Raw genomic sequence first — 24,448 nt, 5'->3', positions numbered from 1 at the left:
TGTAATTCCTGATTTGTAAATCTTAGCAGGCTCTGATGTCCTTCCCAGATCAGAATGTGTAGATAAGCATCTTTTATGTCCATGGAAGCAAGAAATTTGATCTTCCATTCATGACAGATCTTAAGGACTCTATCATAAACCTGTTCAAGTTCAAGATGGTTCTAGTAATCTCTCCAACGAAGAAGATGCCATTACTTATATTTCTAAACTGCCTAGCTCAATAGGCTCTGCTGAAAACTGGGTGATAGTTTCATGAGGCAGAGAATCAATCCCAGCTGCCCTAACTCAGGGAATAAAGGAAGGATTTTCACTCACCTTTGAAAGTGCAGTGAGCCACGTTAGCTCAGCAATGGATTGAGCCAGGGATCTCGTCCATGCAGGGTCCGCCATCTACACAATGTAGTCTCCGAAAGCGCCCCAGTCAGAGTCCTGACCTTAATCCTATTGAAAATCAATGGCAAAACGTCAATTTTGCTGTCCACTGCAAATCCACAATTAACCTGACCCAGCTAGAGGAATGGGCAAATATCACTATTTCTTAGTGTTCAGAGAAAATAGATACTGATACCTAATACATTTTTAAGGCACTGTCCATTAATTTGGATTACGTTAAGAAATTATGGGAAAAATAGTTTCTCTCTGACTTTGGTAGCATGCTAATGCTTCTGTTATGCCCACAGGAGTAACAACCGAATCAGTCAGGATTTACGTAAGCTCTCTAGGGTGCGGAGTCTAACGAACCCCCTGGCCTTCACCAAGAACCACTGCAAGGTGGTGTGGTCTTTGCTGCCAGAGGTTCACCGGTTGTGGTCCCTAGGGGAGCCCCCTGATGTGAGAGGAGAAAAGGTGGCGAGGCTGCGGTAGGAAACAGCCGGTCACCAGAGGACGAAGCACAACAGATAATGCAGCTCAGAAGCGGGATCCAAGCCAATGTCAGAATAGCGGGGGTCTGGTACACAATCGGGCTCCGCGGTACAAGGGAGAATGGAGAAACCAGAAGTCAGGAGATAAGCCTAGGTCAAATGCCGAAATACACTGAATACACGGTACTGAAGGGGGATCCAAAAACGTAGTCGGGAAGCCTGATCATACACTGGAGGGCTGAAGCACAAGTACAGGATACACTAGGGGCTAGATTTACTAAGCTGCGGGTTTGAAAAAGTGGGGATGTTGCCTATAGCAACCAATCAGATTCTAGCTGTCATTTTGTAGAAAGTACTAAATAAATGAAAGCTAGAATTTGATTGGTTGCTATAGGCAACATACCCACTTTTTCAAACCCGCAGCTTAGTAAATCTAGCCCTAGGAGTAAACTGAACGTTGAGAATAGAGAGTTGAGTCAGACGCTAACAGGAAATGTTGACACAGATCCTGTGTCAGAGCTGGGCTAAATAGCAAAGGGATCTGAATTCCCTGCCCTGCCAGTCATATGATTGCACTGCCGAGAACCGATACCCAGAAGTCGGTTAGTTCGATCAACAGCAGAACGGGAGCAGGAACGGAGAACAGGTAAGTCTCTTACAGGTTCATAGATGGTATTATGGTCATTGCAGCATAAAACTCTGAACAGAATATATAAAGAATAGAATGCACCGTTCCAGTGTTTTACATCATAAAAAAAATATGAAGAACAATACCACAAAGAAATAACTCTAATAAACTTGCAACTTGTATTAATTAAACTTACTTTTGTTTAATTTTGCATAATCTATTTAAAAAATGTAATCGTGTTCAGTGTTAGTGTAGCCCCAAAAATTAACTTTTTAAATAGACACATGAAATTCCCATGCCGCCTGGTTGTATTTAAATTAAATACAATGCATATTTCATAATAAAGTCTCAGGGCAAGCATCAGCATTTGTATACTTTATGTATCGCATTATTTAAATTGATTTCTGACGTGATATACAAACTTTTTCACAAAGATATTGGAATTCTCCAAAATGTTTTGATGGTTTTGTGTCCTCTATTTTACCGGCATGTGTATAGCGTTCAGCCTGTTTTTGCTAAGGTCTGCCTAGGATAACTTTGGGCTTTACACTAGAATTCTTATTTATGATTTTTTAAATATTTTTTTTAATGGCATGGATACTACAGGCCGAATGACAGTATTTAACACAATCGGGCAGGAGGCTCGGAAGCAGCAGAGCATACCTGGCTAGAGTGGATGTCGCATGAGTGGATTTACGCTCACATCCATCGTCCATGAACACCGCGCTGCTGCCAAATCTCTTTTTATTATGTCTATGCAAAATCACAACCTCTAGTCAATTGATAGGCCAAGTATTTGTTCAGCCCATAAACAGGCTGTGTATACTGTGTGTAATTGGCAGGTAGGCTAAAAATTCATATGGAGAGAATAGCGTTAGTGGGTTGTGTATGTATACAATAGGTGCGTAAATGTACTTTTCTACTTCTTTATAGCTCTGAAGTTCTGTGCATCTGATGACCAGTTTCAGTGCCACAATGGAATGTGCATCTCTCGTTCATATCTGTGTGATGGTGATCATGACTGTAATGATGGCAGCGATGAAGACTCTTGCTCTCCAAGAACCTGTTGTCTATCACATTCCAGTTTCAAGAACTCTACCGTCTGTATCCACAAACTATGGATCTGTGATGGAGACCCTGACTGTGCGGATGGCTCTGATGAGGAGAACTGTAAGCCAATCAAGACAGACAACACCTGCTCCTCTCTGGAGTTCCACTGGGACAGCGGTGAATGCACACACAGGAGACGGAAATGCGATGGAAGGTATGACTGCAAGGACAAATCCGCGAATGCCCCAGTATACAAACCAGGCACTGAACTGGACCTGAGAAAACTTTAAAAAAAAGCAAAATAACTAATTATTGTAGACCTTAATCAACCACCCCGACCAACTCTCACCCTGTTAATTATACTTCATTTTCCCCATTTTTATTCTTCACTTACCCTTCCATCCCTTTTTTATATTATTCCAGTGGTCTCACATATATTTGAAAATTCAACCACTCCCTTCTCCTATTTCAGATAGCAGCATCATCAATAAAAACCCAGCCAGCGACTTTGCTTGCTACCCCAATGCTGGAAGATCTATTGTCACTACAACAAAGGCAAATTTGATTCCCCTTTTAAAGTGGTCAGTGTTCGATATCCGGAAGAGCAAGTACAAATCCTTCCCCGACCAATGCATGTCCTGTCTCTACAAACCATTGTTACAAGACTAATTTGCCTATGCTGAAGGTTCCAAAAAAGGCCAGCTAGATCACTTTGACTCATATGCCCCAATACTGAACAGAAGGGCTAAAGTCCTTATTCAGATCTCAGACTCTCTGGAGCTTACAGCACTGGTGTCATGAGTTCAATTCCCGACCATGGCCTTATATGTGAGGAGTTTGTATGTTCTCCCCGTGTTTGCGTAGGTTTCCTCCCACACTCCAAAAACATACTGGTTGGTTAATTGGCTGCTATCAAATTGACCCTAGTCTGTGTGTCTGTCTGTCTGTGTATGTTGGGTATGTTGGGTGTGTTAGGGAATTTAGACTGTAAGCCCCAATGGAGCAGGGACTGATATGCGTGAGTTCTCTGTACAGCGCTGTGGAATTAGTGGCACTATATAAATAAATGATGACGATGATGATAAACCTGTAAGACACTATGCACCAGCCAATCTGAAGGCCACTTCTCATTACACCACCTACCTTGAAAAGAAACAACACAATTCACGGTTGTCAGCATTAGAAATTATATCTTTCAGACAAAACCACTGTAATAGCCCAATAACTGATCCCGTATTCCTAGGTCAGCCTTTATTTTCTTCAATACTAGAATAAAGAGATGTGGCCCCCATTTACCTGCTGTTTTCATTGTCATACATTTACTAAAATTTAGTCCAATGGGAACAATGCTAGATGGGCAGCAAAGTGGCCTAGTGGTTAGCACTGCTGCCTCATAGCACTGGGGTCATGAGTTCAATTCCCAACCATGGCCTTATCTGTGAGGAGTTTGTATGTTCTCCCCGTGTTTGCGTTGGTTTCCTCAGGGTGCTCCGGTTTCCTCCCACACTCCTAAAACATACTAGTAGGTTAATTGGCTGCAATCAAAAAATTGACCCTAGTCTCTCCCTCTCTGTCTGTGAGTGTGTGTCTATATTAGGGAATTTAGATTGTAAGCTCCAATGGGGCAGGGACTGATGTGAATGAGTTCTCTGTACAGCGCTGCGGAATTAGTGGCGCTAAATAAATAAATGATGATGATGATGATGATGCAAACTTCCGCATTCCTAGGGGTGAAACTGATGCAAGGTGACTTTACACACGTAGTGCGCACCAACAGGGTGTTGACTTTGACTTTGAGGGTCAAAGTCAGAAGCTTCTCCAACAGAAGCCTGCACTCCATATGAATTAAACATATTTCTTTTACCAAAAATATTATGCAAAATCTCTGACACTTTGTCTTACCCAGTACCAAATGATCACCAAAACCACTAGCAACCTGCTCCATAGTGATCAACAGAACTGCTCATGTCAAGAAATCCCAAGACCCCATAAAAAGAAAGTCACCCAATAATGAATGGCAGAGCTTATATCCATCTTCTCTTTCACCACCCAGTCTAAGAACATGCTACATACTATTCAAAATATATGATCAAGCAACCCATGGTCAGACAGTTTTCCCGCATATATTTCACATCCCACACAACCCAACGGAGGGATGCAATAATGGTGCACTAGAAGTAAATGAAAAGCTGACTCTATATCTATTTTCGCAAGTAGGGCCCACAGAGTCAAGTGCTGCAGCGAGTAATTGGCTGCATCAAAGAATGTGTATGGCCTAGAGTACACCTAGCTCATTCTGTCATTGATTGAATCACCCGTAAGAAGTGACAAGTGGTGGATCAACCAGATTTTCTTTCATGAGAACCACCCCCCCAGGGTAAATGTGCAAAAGACTTGTTTTGTAGTGAGGGGAAGGCAAGACTGGGGGGAAAGGGGGCATCTGCCCACTGCGCCAGTCCCATAGTGGGCTACCTTGGGCTGGGTCACTGGGCCACCTTTCCCTTTAAAATAGGCTGCAGGGTCGAGTCTTGCCCCTCAGGCTAAAATTTGCCAGCCCTCCCCTGTTTGTAATGATCAAAGGGGCCTATAATCTGAACTGAATTATTCCTTTTTGGTTGCTTCTTTATCCAGATTTCACTGGTGTCAAGCAGTTTGTTAGCAGGCTCACCATGTCTACTCATTTTTCCATTTTAAAACACCTTTTGGTTTGGTTGGTTTGTTCTTTGCGGCAACCTGATCATTCATGCTGAAGGTTCAGAAGGTTCCCCAATTACATTGACCCATGATAAATCTGAGTGATCTCATTCATAAACTGGTGACCACATTATCCAGCTCCAAACTGAGTGGACCTCTTTTCTTGGCCTTAACTGCTTATTAAAACCAGACCTGCCCATAAGGGCTTATAAGCTAGTAGTGGCCTCTTTTCCCCTATAACCCTTGCCAGAATTGGAAAAGTTTAGGGCCAGTATTCAAAAGTCTGAGGGATATGCCTATGATGCCTCCTAATGTCATGTTCCTACTGTCATCTATAACTGTATGATATAATTTAAAATCCTCCACAAGTGTGAAAATAAATCTACATACTCTAACCTTCTGCTTAAGGTGGTAACCTAACCTACCCTTGGCTGAATCGGACATGTCTGCTACACCACCAATTGGGGCTACCCGCCTCTCGCACCCCATCTTTGCAGCAGTTCTAACCCCAGTTATGAGAACAATACTGCCTCCATGTCACTCACCGGATGGTTAATGCCTCTGGTTTGGGACATGGGTCTCCCTCTCTCTTGCCGGCGCCTGTTCGGTGCCGCGGCCGTCCGCCATCTTGACCAAGGATTGTGCATGTGCAGAAACCATGGACTGTTAAAACCTTGCTCATAGTCTCATTGGTCAATCAATCACCTCTCACTATTTAAGGTACCTGTTACTCTATTACCGTTGCCTGTTCTTTGGTTCTCATTCCCTTGTGACTCCGAGGTGTTTCCGGTTTCTACTCGTGCTCTCTGTTTGCTGTGGAACATACCTGCGCCTGGACAAGCCTTCTCTCCATATCGTGGTACAACTTGCCAGCCGCAGACCACTCCACGCTACCTTGTTACATACCGGCACCTGGACAAGCCTTCTCTCCATATCGTGGTACAACTTGCCAGCCGCAGACCACTCCACGCTACCTTGTTACATACCGGCACCTGGACAAGCCTTCTCTCCATATCGTGGTACAACTTGCCAGCCGCAGACCACTCCACGCTACCTTGTTACATACCTGCACCTGGACAAGCCTTCTCTCCATATCGTGGTACAACTTGCTAGTCGCAGACCACTCTACGCTACCTGGTAACATACCTGCACCTGGACAAGTCGTCTCTCCATATCAGTGGTACAACTTGCTAGCCGCAGACCACTCTACGCTACCTGGTAACATACCTGCACCTGGACAAGTCGTCTCTCCATATCAGTGGTACAACTTGCTAGCCGCAGACCACTTCACACTACCTTGTAACATACCTGCACCCGGACAAGTCTTCTCTCCATATCGTGGTACAACTTGCTAGCCGCAGACCACTTCACGCTACCTGATAACATACCTGCACCCGGACAAGTCTTCTCTCCATATCGTGGTACAACTTGCTAGTCGCAGACCACTCTACGCTACCTGGTAACATACCTGCACCTGGACAAGTCGTCTCTCCATATCAGTGGTACAACTTGCTAGCCGCAGACCACTTCACGCTACCTGATAACATACCTGCACCCAGACAAGTCTTCTCTCCATATCAGTGGTACAACTTGCTAGCCGCAGACCACTTCACACTACCTTGTAACATACCTGCACCCGGACAAGTCTTCTTTCCATATCAGTGGTACAACTTGCCAGCCGCAGACCACTCCACGCTACCTTGTTACATACCTGCACCTGGACAAGCCTTCTCTCCATATCGTGGTACAACTTGCCAGCCGCAGACCACTCCACACTACCTTGTTACATACCTGCACCTGGACAAGCCTTCTCTCCATATCGTGGTACAACTTGCTAGTCGCAGACCACTCCACACTACCTTGTTACATACCTGCACCTGGACAAGTCGTCTCTCCATATCAGTGGTACAACTTGCCAGCCGCAGACCACTCCACGCTACCTTGTTACATACCTGCACCTGGACAAGCCTTCTCTCCATATCGTGGTACAACTTGCCAGCCGCAGACCACTCCACACTACCTTGTTACATACCTGCACCTGGACAAGCCTTCTCTCCATATCGTGGTACAACTTGCTAGTCGCAGACCACTCTACGCTACCTGGTAACATACCTGCACCTGGACAAGTCGTCTCTCCATATCAGTGGTACAACTTGCTAGCCGCAGACCACTTCACGCTACCTTGTAACATACCTGCACCCGGACAAGTCGTCTCTCCATATCAGTGGTACAACTTGCCAGCCGCAGACCACTCCACGCTCCCTTGTAACATACCTGCACCCGGACAAGCCTTCTCTCCATATCGTGGTACAACTTGCCAGCCGCAGACGACTCCACGCTACCTTGTTACATACCTGCACCTGGACAAGCCTTCTCTCCATATCGTGGTACAACTTGCCAGCCGCAGACCACTCCACGCTACCTTGTTACATACCTGCACCTGGACAAGTCTTCTTTCCATATAAGTGGTACAACTTGCCAGCCGCAGACCACTCCACGCTACCTTGTTACATACCTGCACCTGGACAAGTCGTCTCTCCATATCGTGGTACAACTTGCCAGCCGCAGACCACTCCACACTACCTTGTTACATACCTGCACCTGGACAAGTCTTCTTTCCATATAAGTGGTACAACTTGCCAGCCGCAGACCACTCCACGCTACCTTGTTACATACCTGCACCTGGACAAGTCGTCTCTCCATATCGTGGTACAACTTGCCAGCCGCAGACCACTCCACACTACCTTGTTACATACCTGCACCTGGACAAGCCTTCTCTCCATATTGTGGTACAACTTGCCAGCCGCAGACCACTCCACGCTACCTTGTTACATACCTGCACCTGGACAAGCCTTCTCTCCATATCGTGGTACAACTTGCCAGCCGCAGACCACTCCACACTACCTTGTTACATACCTGCACCTGGACAAGCCTTCTCTCCATATCGTGGTACAACTTGCCAGCCGCAGACCACTCCACGCTACCTTGCTACATACCTGCACCTGGACAAGTCGTCTCTCCATATCAGTGGTACAACTTGCTAGCCGCAGACCACTTCACGCTACCTTATAACATACCTGCACCCGGACAAGTCTTCTCTCCATATCAGTGGTACAACTTGCTAGCCGCAGACCACTTCACGCTACCTTGTAACATACCTGCACCCGGACAAGCCTTCTCTCCATATCGTGGTACAACTTGCCAGCCGCACACCACTCCACACTACCTTGTTACATACCTGCACCTGGACAAGCCTTCTCTCCATATCGTGGTACAACTTGCCAGCCGCAGACCACTCCACGCTACCTTATAACATACCTGCACCTGGACAAATCATCTCTCCATATCAGTGGTACAACTTGCTAGCCGCAGACCACTTCACGCAACCTTATAACATACCTGCACCTGGACAAGTCGTCTTTCCATATCAGTGGTACAACTTGCTAGCCGCAGACCACTTCACGCTACCTTGTAACATACCTGCACCCGAACAAGTCTTTTCTCCATATCAGTGGTACAACTTGCTAGCCGCAGACGGCTCCACGCTATCTAGTATTATACCAGCATCTGCACAAGTCTTTACAATTACCAGCGGGAACATATGTCAGGAGCAGCTTACCCTACTATTTTGCATGGTACCTGTTATTAGGACTAAAGCCTATAGTGCCTCTGAAGTATAGCTGCGAGTCGCTGACTCTTCTGCTGCTCATCAGTCTCCCGTGTTACCATTGTTTCCATTGTTCAGAGACTCTGCATTTACATCATTGACATTCCCTTTCCTATTCAGTTGTACAGTTCCATATATTCACCACACTTCCCAGAGGGCTGCGACCTGCACAGTGGCAGCCGCTAAAACCATACTCCCTTGCGGGAGTTCCTGGAGAAGACCAGCCACTGTTAGTCTCTGGTAAAGTGAAATTCCACCTGGTGAATTCTGGGTAAAACTCCTAGTGCCCGTGACACTCCATGAAACTCCTACTGGTCGATAACCACAGGATGAAGGTGGAAAAAATTATCTACAAGCCCAAGATGGTCAGGAACACGTTGATGGCCTCTGATGAAATGGAATATCCTGAATGATGAATCCCCAATAGTTGAGTGCATAAAGGCTCATTTGGGTCTGAAGGGGCCCATACACCTACCGGAGAAAGCATACTAAACTAAACTAAACAGGGAGGGGATTGATAAGTGTAGGAAAAGTACCTGCCATTGATACCTCACAGTGTGCCAGCAAGTTCCTAAAACCACTCTCCATGCAGTCTATGGCAATTTATCCACCTTTGCATCACCAATATTCACTCACTATCTCCTAGTCAGCTATCCCCTGGACTATTCGGTGTGTATAAAAATTTAAATACTGTGCCTGAGTGCTGCAAGGGCCTAACCATCTTTATAAGCCATGCTTGCTGATCCACTGATCCGGGCTCGGCGCAGATGCTGCAGCTGGTCATTGGAGCTCCTGTGCGCTGCTGACCCCAGTAAGCGCCTCTTGTCGCTGAGGGGCACTCTGCCACTGAGGTGAGGAAGCCACCAATGGTTATCTTCTGCCTCCTGTGAAACGTCCTCCTTGTCTGCCATGTAGGTAGGCACATGCACATGGCCTTCCTTGATGGTGGCTGCGCCCACTGATGGGCTTCTGTCCTTCCTAGTGTGAAGGCTGCAGCTGGCATTACAAAGGCCCATCTAAGGGGGCTCCAATTTCGGAGCCCACAGGGGAACCTAGTAACTGAGACACTCCAGTGGCCTTGACCACTGGAGGAGTCGGTTCAGCGTGCTCTATGGCAGTTGTCCAGAACTGGGCTAATACTTCTTAGAAATCATATTGCCAATAGGTAATAGATATAGGTTAACTGAATAGCTGCACTCATAACTTGCTGAGAGATTAACTGTACAGATGTTGTCCTGATCATCATAATTTACCTACCCCCTCCATTGACATTAACCCATTACCACCCCCTTACTCCTAGCTACGGTCATGTCCCCTTCCACCATTCATTGCTCTATTTAGGATGTTCTTTACGATCATATACTAGAGTTTATGCATATCTGGTGGATTTTATGGATGACTACTAGTGAAAGCTCTATTAATGCTATTTTTAATAAGTATATGTAAAAGAACACTTATATGCTCGTAAAAAAAAACTAGAATGTATGGCACGGCAGTGACTATAACAATGACATTATGAGAATTGTTAGAGGCACAAGTTGAAATTCCAATCCTGGGTTTGTTTCCAAATATAAACTGTAAACTCGCCTGAACTTGGAAACTATACGTAAAAATTACTTAAAAGTAGTGTTTATGTGTATATGCATGTATGTATGTATGTATGTAAAATTCATCTTTCAGGTGTCCACATTCTACAGTTTCTCATTCTAACCTTACCAGACCCGCGGTAGTTCTTTTGGCATTGCCAGTGCCTTGTGTGCTGATTCAATAGTCATGAGAATCCAGCCCACCATTTCACTGGGAACTAGTTACATCATTGAGACATGAGGCACAAATTGCCTCGTGTCTTATCAAAATCACAACCTCTAGTCAATTGATAGGCCAAGTATTTGTTAAGGCCATAAACAGGCTGTGTGTACTGTGTGTAATAGGCAGGTACGCTAGCAGTTCATATGGAGAGAATAGCGGTTAGTGGGTTGTATATGTATACAATATGTACGTAAATGTACTTCTTTACTTCTTTATAGCTCCCAAGCTCTGTGCATCTGATGACCAGTTTCAGTGCCACAATGGAATGTGCATCTCTCGTTCATATCTGTGTGATGGTGATCATGACTGTACTGATGGCAGCGATGAAGACTCTTGCCCTCCAGGCACCTGTCGTCAATCATATTCCAATTGCAAGAACTCTACCCTCTGTATCCCCAAACTATGGATCTGTGATGGAGACCCTGACTGTGCGGATGGCTCTGATGAGGAGAACTGTAAGCCAATCAAGACATACAAACCCTGCTCCTCTCTGGAGTTCCACTGTGACAGCGGCGAATGCATACATAAGAGACGTAAATGCGATGGAAGGTATGACTGCAAGGACAAATCTGATGAAAAGCACTGTGGTACGTGTCTATGTTTTACATCTTATGTTTATTGCAGAAAAAACTCACTTGCAGCTAGAGATGGGCGGGCTCGGTTCCCCGAGAACCGAACCCGCCCGAACTTCTGGAATCCGAGTCCCGAGCCGAGTCGGCTCGGTACTCTCCCGCCTATTCGGATTCCAAAACGAGGCAAAAGTCATTGTGACGTCGTCGGATCTCAGATCTCGCGATTTTTAGACTGAATAAATAGCCGCCTCCACAGCGATCCAGCGCCATTTGAGAGAGGGAGAGAGAAGAGTTAGGATGCAGGAATAGAGTAGTAATAGAGCAGGAAGAGAGCAGGAAGAGAGGAGTATAGAAGAGACATTGTCCTAATTTACACTACAAAGTGTTTGGGGTGTCATATTCCCTCCTTCTAAAGAAACTATTTTCTGCCTGCTGAAATTGTAGTATACCAGCACTATATATTTCTGAATTTGCACTACAAGTGTTTCGGGTGTCAGATATTCCCCTCTTGTAAAAAAGCTATTTTCTGGTGTTGAAATTGTAGTATACCAACACTATATATTTCTGAATTTGCACTACAAGTGTTTGGGGTGTTAGATATTCCCCTCTTGTAAAAAAGCTATTTTCTGGTGCTGAAATTCTAATATACCAGCACTATATATTTCTGAATTTGCACTACAAGTGTTTGGGGTGTCAGATATTCCCCCCTTCGATAAAAAACTATTTTCTGCCTGCTGAAATTGTAATATACCAGCACTATATATTTCTGAATTTGCACTACAAGTGTTTGGGGTGTCAGATATTCCCCCCTTCGATAAAAAACTATTTTCTGCCTGCTGAAATTGTAATATACCAGCACTATATATTTCTGAATTTGCACTACAAGTGTTTGGGGTGTCAGATATTCCCCTCTTGTAAAAAAGCTATTTTCTGGTGCTGAAATTCTAATATACCAGCACTATATATTTCTGAATTTGCACTACAAGTGTTTGGGGTGTCAGATATTCCCCTCTTGTAAAAAAACTGTTTTCTGGTGTTGAAATTCTAATATACCAGCACTATATATTTCTGAATTTGCACTACAAGTGTTTGGGGTGTCAGATATTCCCCTCTTCTAAAAAAAAACTATTTTCTGCCTGCTGAAATTGTAATATAACAGCACTATATGTTTCTGAATTTGCACTACAAGCGTTTGGGGTATCATTAAAATGGATTCACAGCAGTCCACATATGAGCAGGATCAGCAAGCAGCTGCTGCCACCAGTCCTGATGGTAGTCTTCCCTTAAGTCATCTGGTAAAGCCTATGTAAAAGTACAGTCTTTTTAAGTCAGGGAAAAAAACACACAAAAAAAAACCTTTTACCGTGTTGAAGAGAAAAGAGCTGTAATCTTGGAAAAGTTAACTGCCGATAAAAAAAAAATTGCCAAAATGCCATTCTACCCACTGTACACTTAACCACAGATATGTGGACAAGTGGAAGTGGCCAAACCAAAGATTATATGACTGTGACAGCTCACTAGGTTGGTCATTCGCCTCCACAAGCAGGAACAGCAGCAGCATGTACACCACTACGTAACATTTCTCACAGGCAGGCTACTCTTTGTATCACCGGCTTCACTAACATGCATACAGCTGATAATTTGTTACGAAAACCAAGGGATGTCATTGATACATGGCTTATACCACTTGGACTCTCCCCAGGATATAATACAATATTCAGATACTCCGCGCAATCTATCCAGTTGCAGCCTTTCAAATCACAGTGCACAATCCCCTCAACGTGCCTATACAACATAGAATCTAAACAAAATTGTGAACAGAAATGGCGCTATTGGTAAACAATCCAGATACTATTATAAATGGAATTCAATGTCCATATATTTTCAATTTTTGGTAATTTTCATATCCTTGGTGTATCCACTCCTCTTTATTCAGTGTGCTTCTCTGTATTCACTCATCAAAGGAATATGTAAAACAAATATAAAACAAACATAGTGCAACCTGTTTTTGCCATATAATTATTAAAGGAATAATACTATCCTTTTAGGCCCGTGTGTAGATATAATAATAAAAACACCTTGTGAAGAAGAAGTATTCCTAAAAATCCCCTTAAGGGTATACACTTACTAAAACAAATAATTTGTACAGCAGAAAAAGCACAACAGACATCATATTTCCTTGTATGCCCTTGTGATCTAGTGATACAATGTAGACACCTCGTGTGGAGAAATAAAAAACAACTCTTCTTTTACCCCTTAAGGGTATACACTCACTAGAACCAAATGATAATCAGGCATGTCACGAAGTATCTAGATCTTCCTTTCTGATCCCGATATAAACCATCCGATTGTACTTGTCCATTTATAAAAATAAAATAAAAGAGCAATGCTCCATAGTGTAAAATCCTCAGACACTTTATTGTAAACACATAAAAACGAGGCCGTCATAAACAAATGACTCCTCACATGTAATCTTCCTTAAAACAAGCTCCTACAACGAGGATAGGTGGCCTCTTACCCCTTTTCGGAAATCAGTGAGCGTGATGTTATATCACTCAGCATGGAGTGTCCCGGGCGAAACCCCTGCGATAACCGACTTCCAGAGGAGTAGAGTCTTCACACTATACGGATCCCCGTTGGAGCGTCTGACGTCACTCACTGCCGACGCGTTTCGATTCAGAAATCTTCCTTACAAATGCCTGCAAATGATGTTCGTGACTCCGTTTTCCACGAGCGTTACCGGAATCGTTTTAACAACTTTCTCAAGGTACTGAAGAAAGTGGACAGTGCAGTTGGAATCCATTAATTTATCATCCTCTAGAAATGCCACATGATCAATTACTGGAGAACACACAGGATGCCTTGAAGACAAGAGGAGCCAGAAAGTCAGGAACAGAATACAGAAGCTACCCCGAGGAATCAGTAGCACCAAAGACAACTGATGAACATGGCTTATACCACTTGAACTCTCCCCAGGATATGTTATTTCTGATAACGCCAACAATATTGTGCGAGCATTACAGCTGGGTGAATTCCATCACATTCCCTGTTTTGCTCACACAATAAACTTGGTGGTTGTTAGACAGTCGCGGCGGCCGCGGGCACCGCCGCAACACTCGTTACCTTCTTCCGACGTCCCGTCCGTCGCCATGACGACCGGGGCGTCACTTCCAGATCCTGGCCGACCATTGCCAAGGCAACGGTCGGAAGCTCTGTGCCCTGTGCTGTGTCCCGGCAACGGAGGAAGCCGGGCGCGCATGCGCAGAAGGTAAAACTTACTGTGGCTTGATTTAACAAGCCTGTGGGCTGATTAATGCCTGATACATTAATCAGGCAGGGGGCTGTGTGTGATTCAGAGCTAGGGTCTGATTGGTGGCCACTAGTATTTAAGGCAGTGAGGTCTGCAGCCTCACTGCCGGTTATAGTTTCTGTTCCAGTCTGCTGACCTGCTCTGTGTCTTGTTACTGTCTCTTGGAAATCCTATTGACTACCCGTGTATGACCCCTTGCCTGGATTTGGAACCTGCCTGTGTTTCTCGTGACCTTGACCTCTGGCTTGTATACCGACCATCCTGTCTGCTCGTGACCCCTGACCCCGGCTTGTTTATCGGATCTGCTATCTGCTGCCGGCCCTTGACCTCTGCTTGGACTCCACTCCGCTTGCCTGGGTTCTCCCCAGCCGGTACACACTTCACGACCCTCTGTCAGTCTGCGGCCCAGTCTGTCCCCACCATCAGGGGCTCCAGTGAACACCTGATTGGCAGAGTAGATTCCGGGTTGTGTTGTGCCGGCTGGAGGGGTTCCTAACATTATAACCGGCCTAACATTTCGGAGACGAAGTTGGTATGGAAGAAAGCGGAAGCAAATCGTCTCCTCTTCAAGCCCTGGCGGGTCATATTGAGACTCTCTACCAGATGATCCGGGAACTGTCCCAGCGTTTGTCCTCCCCAGACGGGGTCCCCCTGACTATACTGCTCAGTTCTGGTTCAGTTGATGAACCCAAGTTAAATTTGCCGGACCGGTTCTCCGGAAATAGAGCCCTGTTCCGGAATTTTAAAGAAAGCTGCAAACTCTACTTTCGGCTGAAACCTCGGTCTTCTGGTTCAGAACAGCAGAGAGTGGGAATTGTCATCTCCCTCCTGCAGGGTGACCCCCAGTCCTGGGCCTTCACCCTACCACAGTCGAGCCCTATCATGCAATCGTTGGAAGCCTTCTTTAATGCACTAGGCCTCCTTTATGATGATCCAGATCGAGTTGCCTCTGCTGAGGCTCATCTACGGGTTTTAAAGCAAGCTCAACGTTCTGCAGAAGAATACTGCGCTGAATTCCGCAGATGGTCGCCTGACTGTGAGTGGAACGACCCAGCATTACGCAGTCAGTTTCGCCTAGGACTATCAGAGGAGGTTAAGGATTCACTTGTGCAGTATCCTTCCCCTGCCTCGTTGGAGAGCCTTATGCAACTTGCTATTAAAATTGACAGAAGAATCAAGGAGAGGAGAACAGAGAAGGAGGCATCTTCTTGCTCATCTGCAATTGTTCCCGCTCTCACGGATGTTGAGAAGCCTATGCCTTTAGGGCCACTTCACCTATCTCCTGAGGAAAGAAACAGGAGACGGTCACAAGGACTATGCCTTTATTGTGGTATTTATTGTGGTATTGTGCTCTTGCCTTTACAAACCTGAGAAAGGAGCATCTCTGGGAAGGATACACTTAGGCCTGCAAGTTGTTTCCCAAAAGAATACTGTCCTGATTCCCGCACAAGTCACTTTTGGTGCCAGTTCCGTGGCCTTATCGGCCTTCATTGATAGTGGAGCTGCAGGCAATTTCCTTGATATCGGGTTCGCCCGCACCGCTGGGATTCCGCCTGTAAGACTCAAATCCGCTATTACAGTCTGTGGCTTAGATGGGAATCCATTGCCTGGAGGTAAGGTTGAATGGGAGACTCCGCCTTTATACTTGAACATTGGAGCACTTCATTCGGAGTCTATAACGTTTCTCCTTATTGATTGCTCATCGGTTCCGTTGGTCCTGGGCCATCCTTGGCTTTCTCGTCACAACCCTGTTTTGGATTGGAAGAAAGGAGAAATCGTTTAGTGGAGCTCGTATTGTTCACAGTCTTGCTTGACCCTGCCTCTGCGAATCGTCCAGTCTATTCCGGAGCAACTTCCCTTACAATACCATGACTTCTGGGACGTGTTTTCCAAGAGAGCTGCGGATACTTTGCCACCTCACCGTGACTTCGACTGTGCCATCGAGCTCATACCTGGCTCCAAGTTACCCAAGGGACGCTTGTATTCTCTCTCGGGCCCCGAGACCAAGTCCATGCAGGATTATATTGAGGAGAATTTGGAGAAAGGCTTCATCAGGCCATCCAAATTTCCGGTAGGAGCTGGATGTTTTTTTGTGTCTAAAAAAGACGGAGGACTGAGACCCTGTATCGACTACAGAGGATTGAACCTCATCACAGTCAAAAACACCTACCCACTTCCTCTCATCTCCGTATTATTCGACCAATTAAGAGGTGCAACTGTTTTCACCAAAATCGATCTTCGAGGTGCATATAACCTCATCCGGATCAGAGAAGGAGATGAATGGAAGACGGCATTCAATACACTTTCGGGCCACTATGAATATCTGGTCATACCGTTTGGTCTTAGTAACGCGCCTGCGGTGTTCCAAGATCTGATTAATGAGGTGCTACGGGAGTTCCTAGGTCATTTCGTGGTCGTCTATTTGGACGACATCCTCATATACTCCAAATCCTTAACTGTACATCAGGGCCATGTCAGACAAGTTCTACAGAAATTGCAAGAACACCACCTCTACGCTAAAATAGAAAAATGTGAATTCGAGGTGCAGAAAGTATCCTTCTTAGGTTATGTAATCTCCTCTGAGGGATTCTCCATGGACCCAACCAAGGTCCAAGCTATCCTGGATTGGGTACAACCGAATAATCTCAAGGCGGTGCAGAGGTTCCTGGGCTTCGCCAATTACTATAGAAGATTCATTTGCGATTTTGCTGAGATTGTGGCTCCTATTGTCACCTTGACTCGCAAAGGAATGGATCCAATGAACTGGCCACCCCAGGCAATAACCGCGTTTGAGACTTTAAATAAAGCGTTTGTATCAGCTCAGGTCCTTAGACAACCAGATTCTGAATTACCGTTTGTTCTTGAAGTTGATGCCTCCGACGTCGGTGCTGGTGCCATCTTGTCTCAAAAAGATTCCCATACTCACCGCCTACATCCGTGTGCCTAGTTCTCCCGTCAGTTTTCCTCAGCAGAAGCCAACTATGATGTGAGTAACCGGGAGCTATTGGCAATCAAATGGGCCTTTGAGGAGTGGCGACATTGGCTAGAAGGCGCTACACATCAGATCTCTGTTATAACTGATCACAAGAATCTACAATACATACAGTCGGCCAAATGCCTGAACCCCAGACAGGCTCGTTGGTCACTGTTCTTCACCCGTTTTAACTTTGTGATCACCTACCGTCCAGGTTCTAAGAATGTCCGAGCAAATGCTCTGTCCAGAAGCTTCCTGGCACATCATGTTCCGGTTACTAGTCCTGAACCCATCATTCCCACTTCCATGATCCATGCTGGGTTAACCCAAGACCTGAGCTGCACCCTGCAAAGATTTCAAAGGTTAGCTCCTGATAACACTCCGGTAGGATGCTTTTTTGTTCCTGTTCATTTAAGGAAGGCAGTCCTGGCTGAGGCACATGATAGTAAGACTGCTGGACATCCTGGAATACAGAAGACTTTGGAGATCCTCTCCCGTACTGTCTGGTGGCCATCGTTGCCCGCTGATGTCAAGAGTTATGTCCTCTCTTGTGAGGGTTGTGCCAGGAGTAAGGTTCTCAGGAGTCGTCCTGTAGGTCAGTTGCTTCCATTGTCTATCCCTGCAAAACCTTGGACACACTTGTCTATGGACTTTATAGTTGACCTGCCACTCTCTGCAGGTCACAACACCATCTGGGTGGTAGTTGACCGCTTCAGCAAGATGTCACATTTCAGACCACTACCCAGGCTCCCTGGTGCTCGAGATCTGGCCATTCTGTTCATCCAGCATATATTCCGGCTTCATGGACTTCCTACTGACATTGTTTCCGACCGCGGTTCCCAATTCGTGGCACAATTCTGGAAATCTTTTTGTACAGTTCTTGGGATCAAGATAAGCCTCTCGTCTGCTTACCACCCTCAGTCGAATGGGCAAACCGAAAGGGTTAACCAGTCCTTAGAACAGTTCCTACGATGTTACACCTCGGAATTTCATGATAACTGGTCTTCTCTGTTACCCTGGGCAGAATTTGCGTATAATAATTCATGTCACTCATCTACCAAAACCTCTCCATTCTACTGCAATTTTGGTTTTCACCCCAGATCTAATTCCTTATACTCTCTCAAGTCCGCTGGTATTCCGGAAATTCGTTCCACGGCCGGGGATCTCAAAGTTATCCGGAAAAAAGTACAGTCATCATTGAGACAAGCCTCATTTTTTGCAAAAATTTTTTCGGGCCGCCACCGCACCACCTGCTCCCTCAAAGTGGGCCAGAAAGTGTGGCTGTCTACACGCAATATTAGGCTCAGACAGCCTTGCAAAAAACTAGGGCCTAAATTCATCGGTCCTTTCCTCATTATCAAGAAGATTAATGCTGTGGCATTCAGATTGAAAATTCCTGGTTCCTTGAGGATCCCCAACACCTTCCATTGTTCTCTGCTTAAACCTGTGTTATACCCGAATCAGTTCCAGTCTTCGAATTTTTCTGTACGGAACATGAACAAATACATCATTCATAAGATCCTCGATTCTAAGAGAGTGCAGTTCTGCCACAGCTTGTAGGAGATTGCAGCAGCTCCAACAACAATTTAACTTGCCCTGCCACCAACTTAAGCAAGAGGTGTTAACAAGGTGGAATTCCACCCTGTACATGCTTCAGAGGATGGAAGAACAGCGAAAAGCCATCCAAGCGTATTGCACAAGCCATGACATTGGGAAAGGAGGGGGAATGTATTTCACTCTTGCACAGTATCCTTTCTGTGCTGTGCAAGGTGCTGAAACCATTTGAAGTTGTGACGTGTGAAGTGAGTTCAGACTCTGCTAGCTTGAGCCAAGTCATTCCTTTAATTTGACTTTTGGAAAAGCAGCTTGACAAACTGAAAGAGGAGATGAAAGAAAGCAATTCCGCAAAGTATGTTGGCCTTGTAGATCAAGTACTTAATTCGCTTCGCAATGATCCAAGAGTTAATAAAATCTTGAAGTCGGATCACTATGTTTTGGCAACTGTGCTTGATCTGAGGTTTAAGACCTACATCAATTCTATGCTTCCAAATGACCGAGATCTGAACAGTTGCAAGGAGCTATTGCTCAGCAAGTTGTCCACTGAACTGGGCCTTGGCTTGACAACGTCTCCTCCTTCAGTTTCTCAGACAGCTGCTGCTCGGAAAAATTGCACTTTCCAAAGAGAAGCAGGGATGACACAGGTGGCAGACCACAACAGTTTGACATCTAGTCTGGTTTGAAATATTTTACCAAAAAATGTGTAACCTTGCCCATAACTCCATCCAATCCTACTATTAACATGCAAAGGATGGTGGAGGATTATTTTCAAGAGTTAATTGATATGGAAATGTCAGACAGTCCCTTTCCATACTGGGAGGAAAAACAAGCCATTTGGACACCCATGTACAAACTTGTTTTGCAATACCTAAGCTGCCCACCCTCCAGTGTGTACTCAGAAAGAGTATTCAGCACATCCGGGAACCTTGTCAGTGATCGACATAGGAGGTTTTATTCCTAAAAATGTGGAAAAGATGATGTTCATCAAAATGAACTACATCTTCCACGAGGAAGGCCTTTACCGGCAAATACATCCAAGTACTGACACTTCTCTAATGGCGGATTCCAGCGGCGATAAATTAATAGTCTGTGATGATGATGTACACACTGATGAGGGTGAGGATGATACTGAAGATGATGACGACAACATCTTTTTGAAACTTTCACTATAAGTGTAGGGTGTAATCTACCCCCAAAGAGAAAAGGGGCTTGGGGCATTTCTATTTAACGCACAGTCATTGCAGGCTGCTTCTTTTTCAATTTCACTTTTAATGTATGGGAATAATATACACCAAAACACAAAAGCTGCTTTGGGCATTTCTATTTATGGTGCAGTCTTTGCAGGCTGCTTCTTTTTCTATTTCAATTTTAATGTATGGGAATAATATACACCCAAACACAAAAGCTGCTCTGGCCATTTCTATTTATCGTACAGTCTTTGCAGATGGCTTCTTTTTCTATTTCAATTTTAATGTATGGGAATAATATACACCCAAACACAAAAGCTGCTTTGGCCATTTCTATTTATTGTACAGTCTTTGCAGTCGGCTTCTTTTTCTATTTTCTATTTCAATTTTAATGTATGGGAGTAATATACACCCAAACACAAAAGCTGGTTTGGCCATTTCTATTTATCGTACAGTCTTTGCAGTCGGCTTCTTTTTCTATTTCAATTTTAATGTATGGGAATAATATACACCCAAATACAAAAGCTGCTTTGGGCATTTCTATTTATGGTACAGTCTTTGCAGGCTGCTTCTTTTTCAATTTCACTTTTAATGTATGGGAATAATATACACCAAAACACAAAAGCTGCTTTGGGCATTTCTATTTATGGTACAGTCTTTGCAGGCTGCTTCTTTTTCTATTTCAATTTTAATGTATGGGAATAATATACACCCAAACACAAAAGCTGCTCTGGCCATTTCTGTTTATCGTACAGTCTTTGCAGACGGCTTCTTTTTCTATTTCAATTTTAATGTATGGGAATAATATACACCCAAACACAAAAGCTGCTTTGGCCATTTCTATTTATCGTACAGTCTTTGCAGTCGGCTTCTTTTTCTATTTCAATTTTAATGTATGGGAGTAATATACACCCAAACACAAAAGCTGGTTTGGCCATTTCTATTTATCGTACAGTCTTTGCAGTCGGCTTCTTTTTCTATTTCACTTTAAATGTATGGGAATAATATACACCCAAACACAAAAGCTGCTTTGGGCATTTCTATTTATCGTACAGTCTTTGCAGGCTGCTTCTTTTTCTATTTCAATTTTAATGTATGGGAATAATATACACCCAAACACAAAAGCTGGTTTGGGAATTTCTATTTATTGCACAGTCTTTGCAGGCTGCTTTTTTGTCAATTTCACTTTTAATGTATTGGAAAAATATACACCCAAACACAAAAGCTGCTTTGGGCATTTCTATTTATGGTACAGTCTTTGCAGGCTGCTTCTTTTTCTATTTCACTTTAAATGTATGGGAATAATATACACCCAAACACAAAAGCTGCTTTGGCCATTTCTATTTATCGTACAGTCTTTGCAGTCGGCTTCTTTTTCTATTTCAATTTTAATGTATGGGAGTAATATACACCCAAACACAAAAGCTGGTTTGGGCATTTCTATTTATTGCACAGTCTTTGCAGTCGGCTTCTTTTTCTATTTCAATTTTAATGTATTGGAAAAATATACACCCAAACACAAAAGCTGCTTTGAGCATTTCTATTTATGGTACAGTCTTTGCAGGCTGCTTTTTTTTTTCTATTTCACTATAAGTATAGGGTGTACACATGTACAGGACAGTACACATGGACATGTACAGTTTAACAAAGCATGCACTCCAGCAACAAGCAGTGCCACTTTTGTGGCTGAAGTGCTTGGTAGGGACCTTAACCATCTAGGAACCTCAACCATGTTACACCATTTGAGGCGAGTTTATGGAAAGTGTTTGTAAAAATCAGAAACTTATGCTAAAAAATAACAACAAGCAATCCAGCAACAGCTACCTCCCTTCTCTAGGTATCCCAGCAGGGCCACCTTAACAACATTATGGGCCCCCGGGCAAAGCAGTGCAGCGGGGCCCCTACCTCTATATATGTGTATCATATATAGCTATATATATATATATATATATATATATATAGAGAGAGATATATATATAGAGAGATATATATATAGATATATATATATATATATATATATATAGAGAGAGAGAGAGAGAGAGAGAGAGAGAGAGAGAGAGATAAATAGATAGATATAGATATATTTGCAGGATTTTTTTTTATTTTTTTTTGCAGGATTATTTATTTTACTTAAGAGCCCTGTCTATGGGGCCCCCTTGCCTGTGGGGCCCCAGGGCACCTGCCCATCGTGCCCAATGGAAAAGATGGCCCTGGATCCCAGCACCTGCAATCCACACCCCCAACACCTTCATCATCAATATCCTCACCAGTGTTCGAAGTTAGTCCTGCATCCAAGTTTCTAATGCGAGATGACTCCCCCCCCCCCCCCCCCCATCCAGGACTCCTCAGAAGAATCCTTGAGCATTAGGCCTACTGCTGCTGCTACTGCTGCTGGGGGTGGATCTTTAACCCAGAAGCAGACCAAGAAGAAGACTACTAGTAGTTTACAACAATTGACTGTTAAACAATCCTTTGCAAGAGGAAGCAAGCATGAAAGCTGTCACCCAGTCGCAAAGTGGATCAGACACCATGGCGACTTTGCTAACATTAGATCTGCGTCCAATATCCACTATTAATGCAGCTGATTTTAGACAGTTACTTGAGGTCTTCTGTCCCTGTTACCAAATTCCATCACAACACCATTTTACTAGAAAAGCAATTCCTCACCTCTACCAGAAGGTTCGGAAAAATGTAATTATTGGGCTACAAAATGTCACTCTATCCACTGTACACTTAACCACAGATATGTGGACAAGCGGAACTGGGCAAAAAATTATATGATTGTGACAGCCCACTAGGTTGGTGGTTCGTTTTCACCAGCAGGGACAGCAGCAGCATGTACCCAAGAACGTCACATTTTTCAGAGGCAGGCTACTCTGTGTATCATCTGCTTCACTAAGAGGCTTATTATTAATATTATTATTATTATTATTATTATTATCGTAGATTTGTAAGGCACCACAGTGCTCCACAGCGCCATACAGTAGGGAAGACAAGGGCATACATAAAACAGGACATACGTAAAAAAAGAACAGACAAGGCAGACAAAATGAACGGAGACATGAAAACAAAGGGTATGGAATACCCAGCTCATTAGAGAGCTTACATTGTAAAGGGAAGAGGGCACAGCTGATAGTTGTGAGGGTGCATTAGTGTGAATAGGGTTATCGAGGATAAAGTCTCCTCTAAAAAAGAGATGGGTTTTCAAAGAGCATCTAAAGATTTGAAGGCTGTGGGAAAGTCTGATTGAGTGTGGTAGGGAATTCCATAAGTGGGGAGCAGCACAAGAGAAGTCTTGTAGGCGGGAGTGAGAGGTGGTTATCAGAGACGAGACAAGGCGCAGGTCAGAGGTAATATCGCTGACAACCTGTTTGAAAAACTAAGGGATGTCATTGCAACATGTCTTATCCGGCTTGGACTCTCCTGAGGATATGTGATTTCTGATAATGCCACCAATATTGTTAGAGCATTACAGCGGGGGAAATTCCATCAAATTTTCTGTTTTGCTAACACAATCAACTTAGTAGAGACTGCCGTACTACCCCTTCTGTGTCCCTCTGTGAAATGGCGCTGAATTGCCATGGAGGGCGGTACTTATAGAATCCAACGACGTAACTATGACGTTTTGCCTCATTTTCAAATCCGAGGGCACGCAAAAGTACCGAGCCGGCTCGTCTCAGTACTCGGATCTGTTCGGTTTTCGGGGAACCGAGCCTGAGCATCTCTAGTTATAATTCTTCCTAGATTTATTGCAGAATACATCTCTTTTTAGACCAGTAATGTTTGTGTGGCTTTGAAATATGGTGTGTCCCATTTCTTATTTGTAAAGGTTGTGAGAGGAGGTTGTTCACTCTCTGTTAGGTCTTAGAGCTCTGGCTTCTGAGGACTGTGAACAATGGTGCAGTACCTTACTTTAGCCAGAGGTGCCGCTGTGTTTTGAAGATCTGCCATTCCAGCAATGCTATAGTTAAACCTCATCCTCCATGTAATAATGAATGTATCTGTGCCTAGGTTTGCCTAAAACACATATGAATGCCCCAATATACAATTCAGTACCTGAGAACATATAATAACAAAAAACAATAGCAAAATAACCAACTTTACCCCATATGTTAATAATAACATATTATTTGTACA

General features: G+C 44.2%; 1 protein-coding gene across 10 annotated transcripts in view; it reads left to right on the top strand.

The window, feature by feature from the left end:
- Positions 1-1,410: 1,410 nt before the first annotated feature.
- The window catches only part of LOC142151281 (uncharacterized), a 124,750-nt gene continuing 101,712 nt past the window's right edge, over positions 1,411-24,448 (top strand). For all 10 annotated transcript variants that reach the window (XM_075206767.1, XM_075206768.1, XM_075206764.1 and 7 more), the window contains exons 1-3: positions 1,411-1,509; positions 2,425-2,755; positions 10,930-11,298. In XM_075206767.1, the coding sequence (XP_075062868.1) occupies positions 2,446-2,755; positions 10,930-11,298 (679 nt within the window). In that variant the 5' untranslated portion in view covers positions 1,411-1,509; positions 2,425-2,445. The remainder of the gene's footprint in view (positions 1,510-2,424; positions 2,756-10,929; positions 11,299-24,448) is intronic.

This window comes from Mixophyes fleayi, chromosome 4 (genome assembly GCF_038048845.1).
Source record: "Mixophyes fleayi isolate aMixFle1 chromosome 4, aMixFle1.hap1, whole genome shotgun sequence".
NCBI classification, from domain to species: Eukaryota; Metazoa; Chordata; class Amphibia; order Anura; family Limnodynastidae; genus Mixophyes; species Mixophyes fleayi.
The sequence above is the reverse complement of the archived record's forward strand: the minus strand, read 5'-3'. Positions and strand labels throughout refer to the sequence as shown.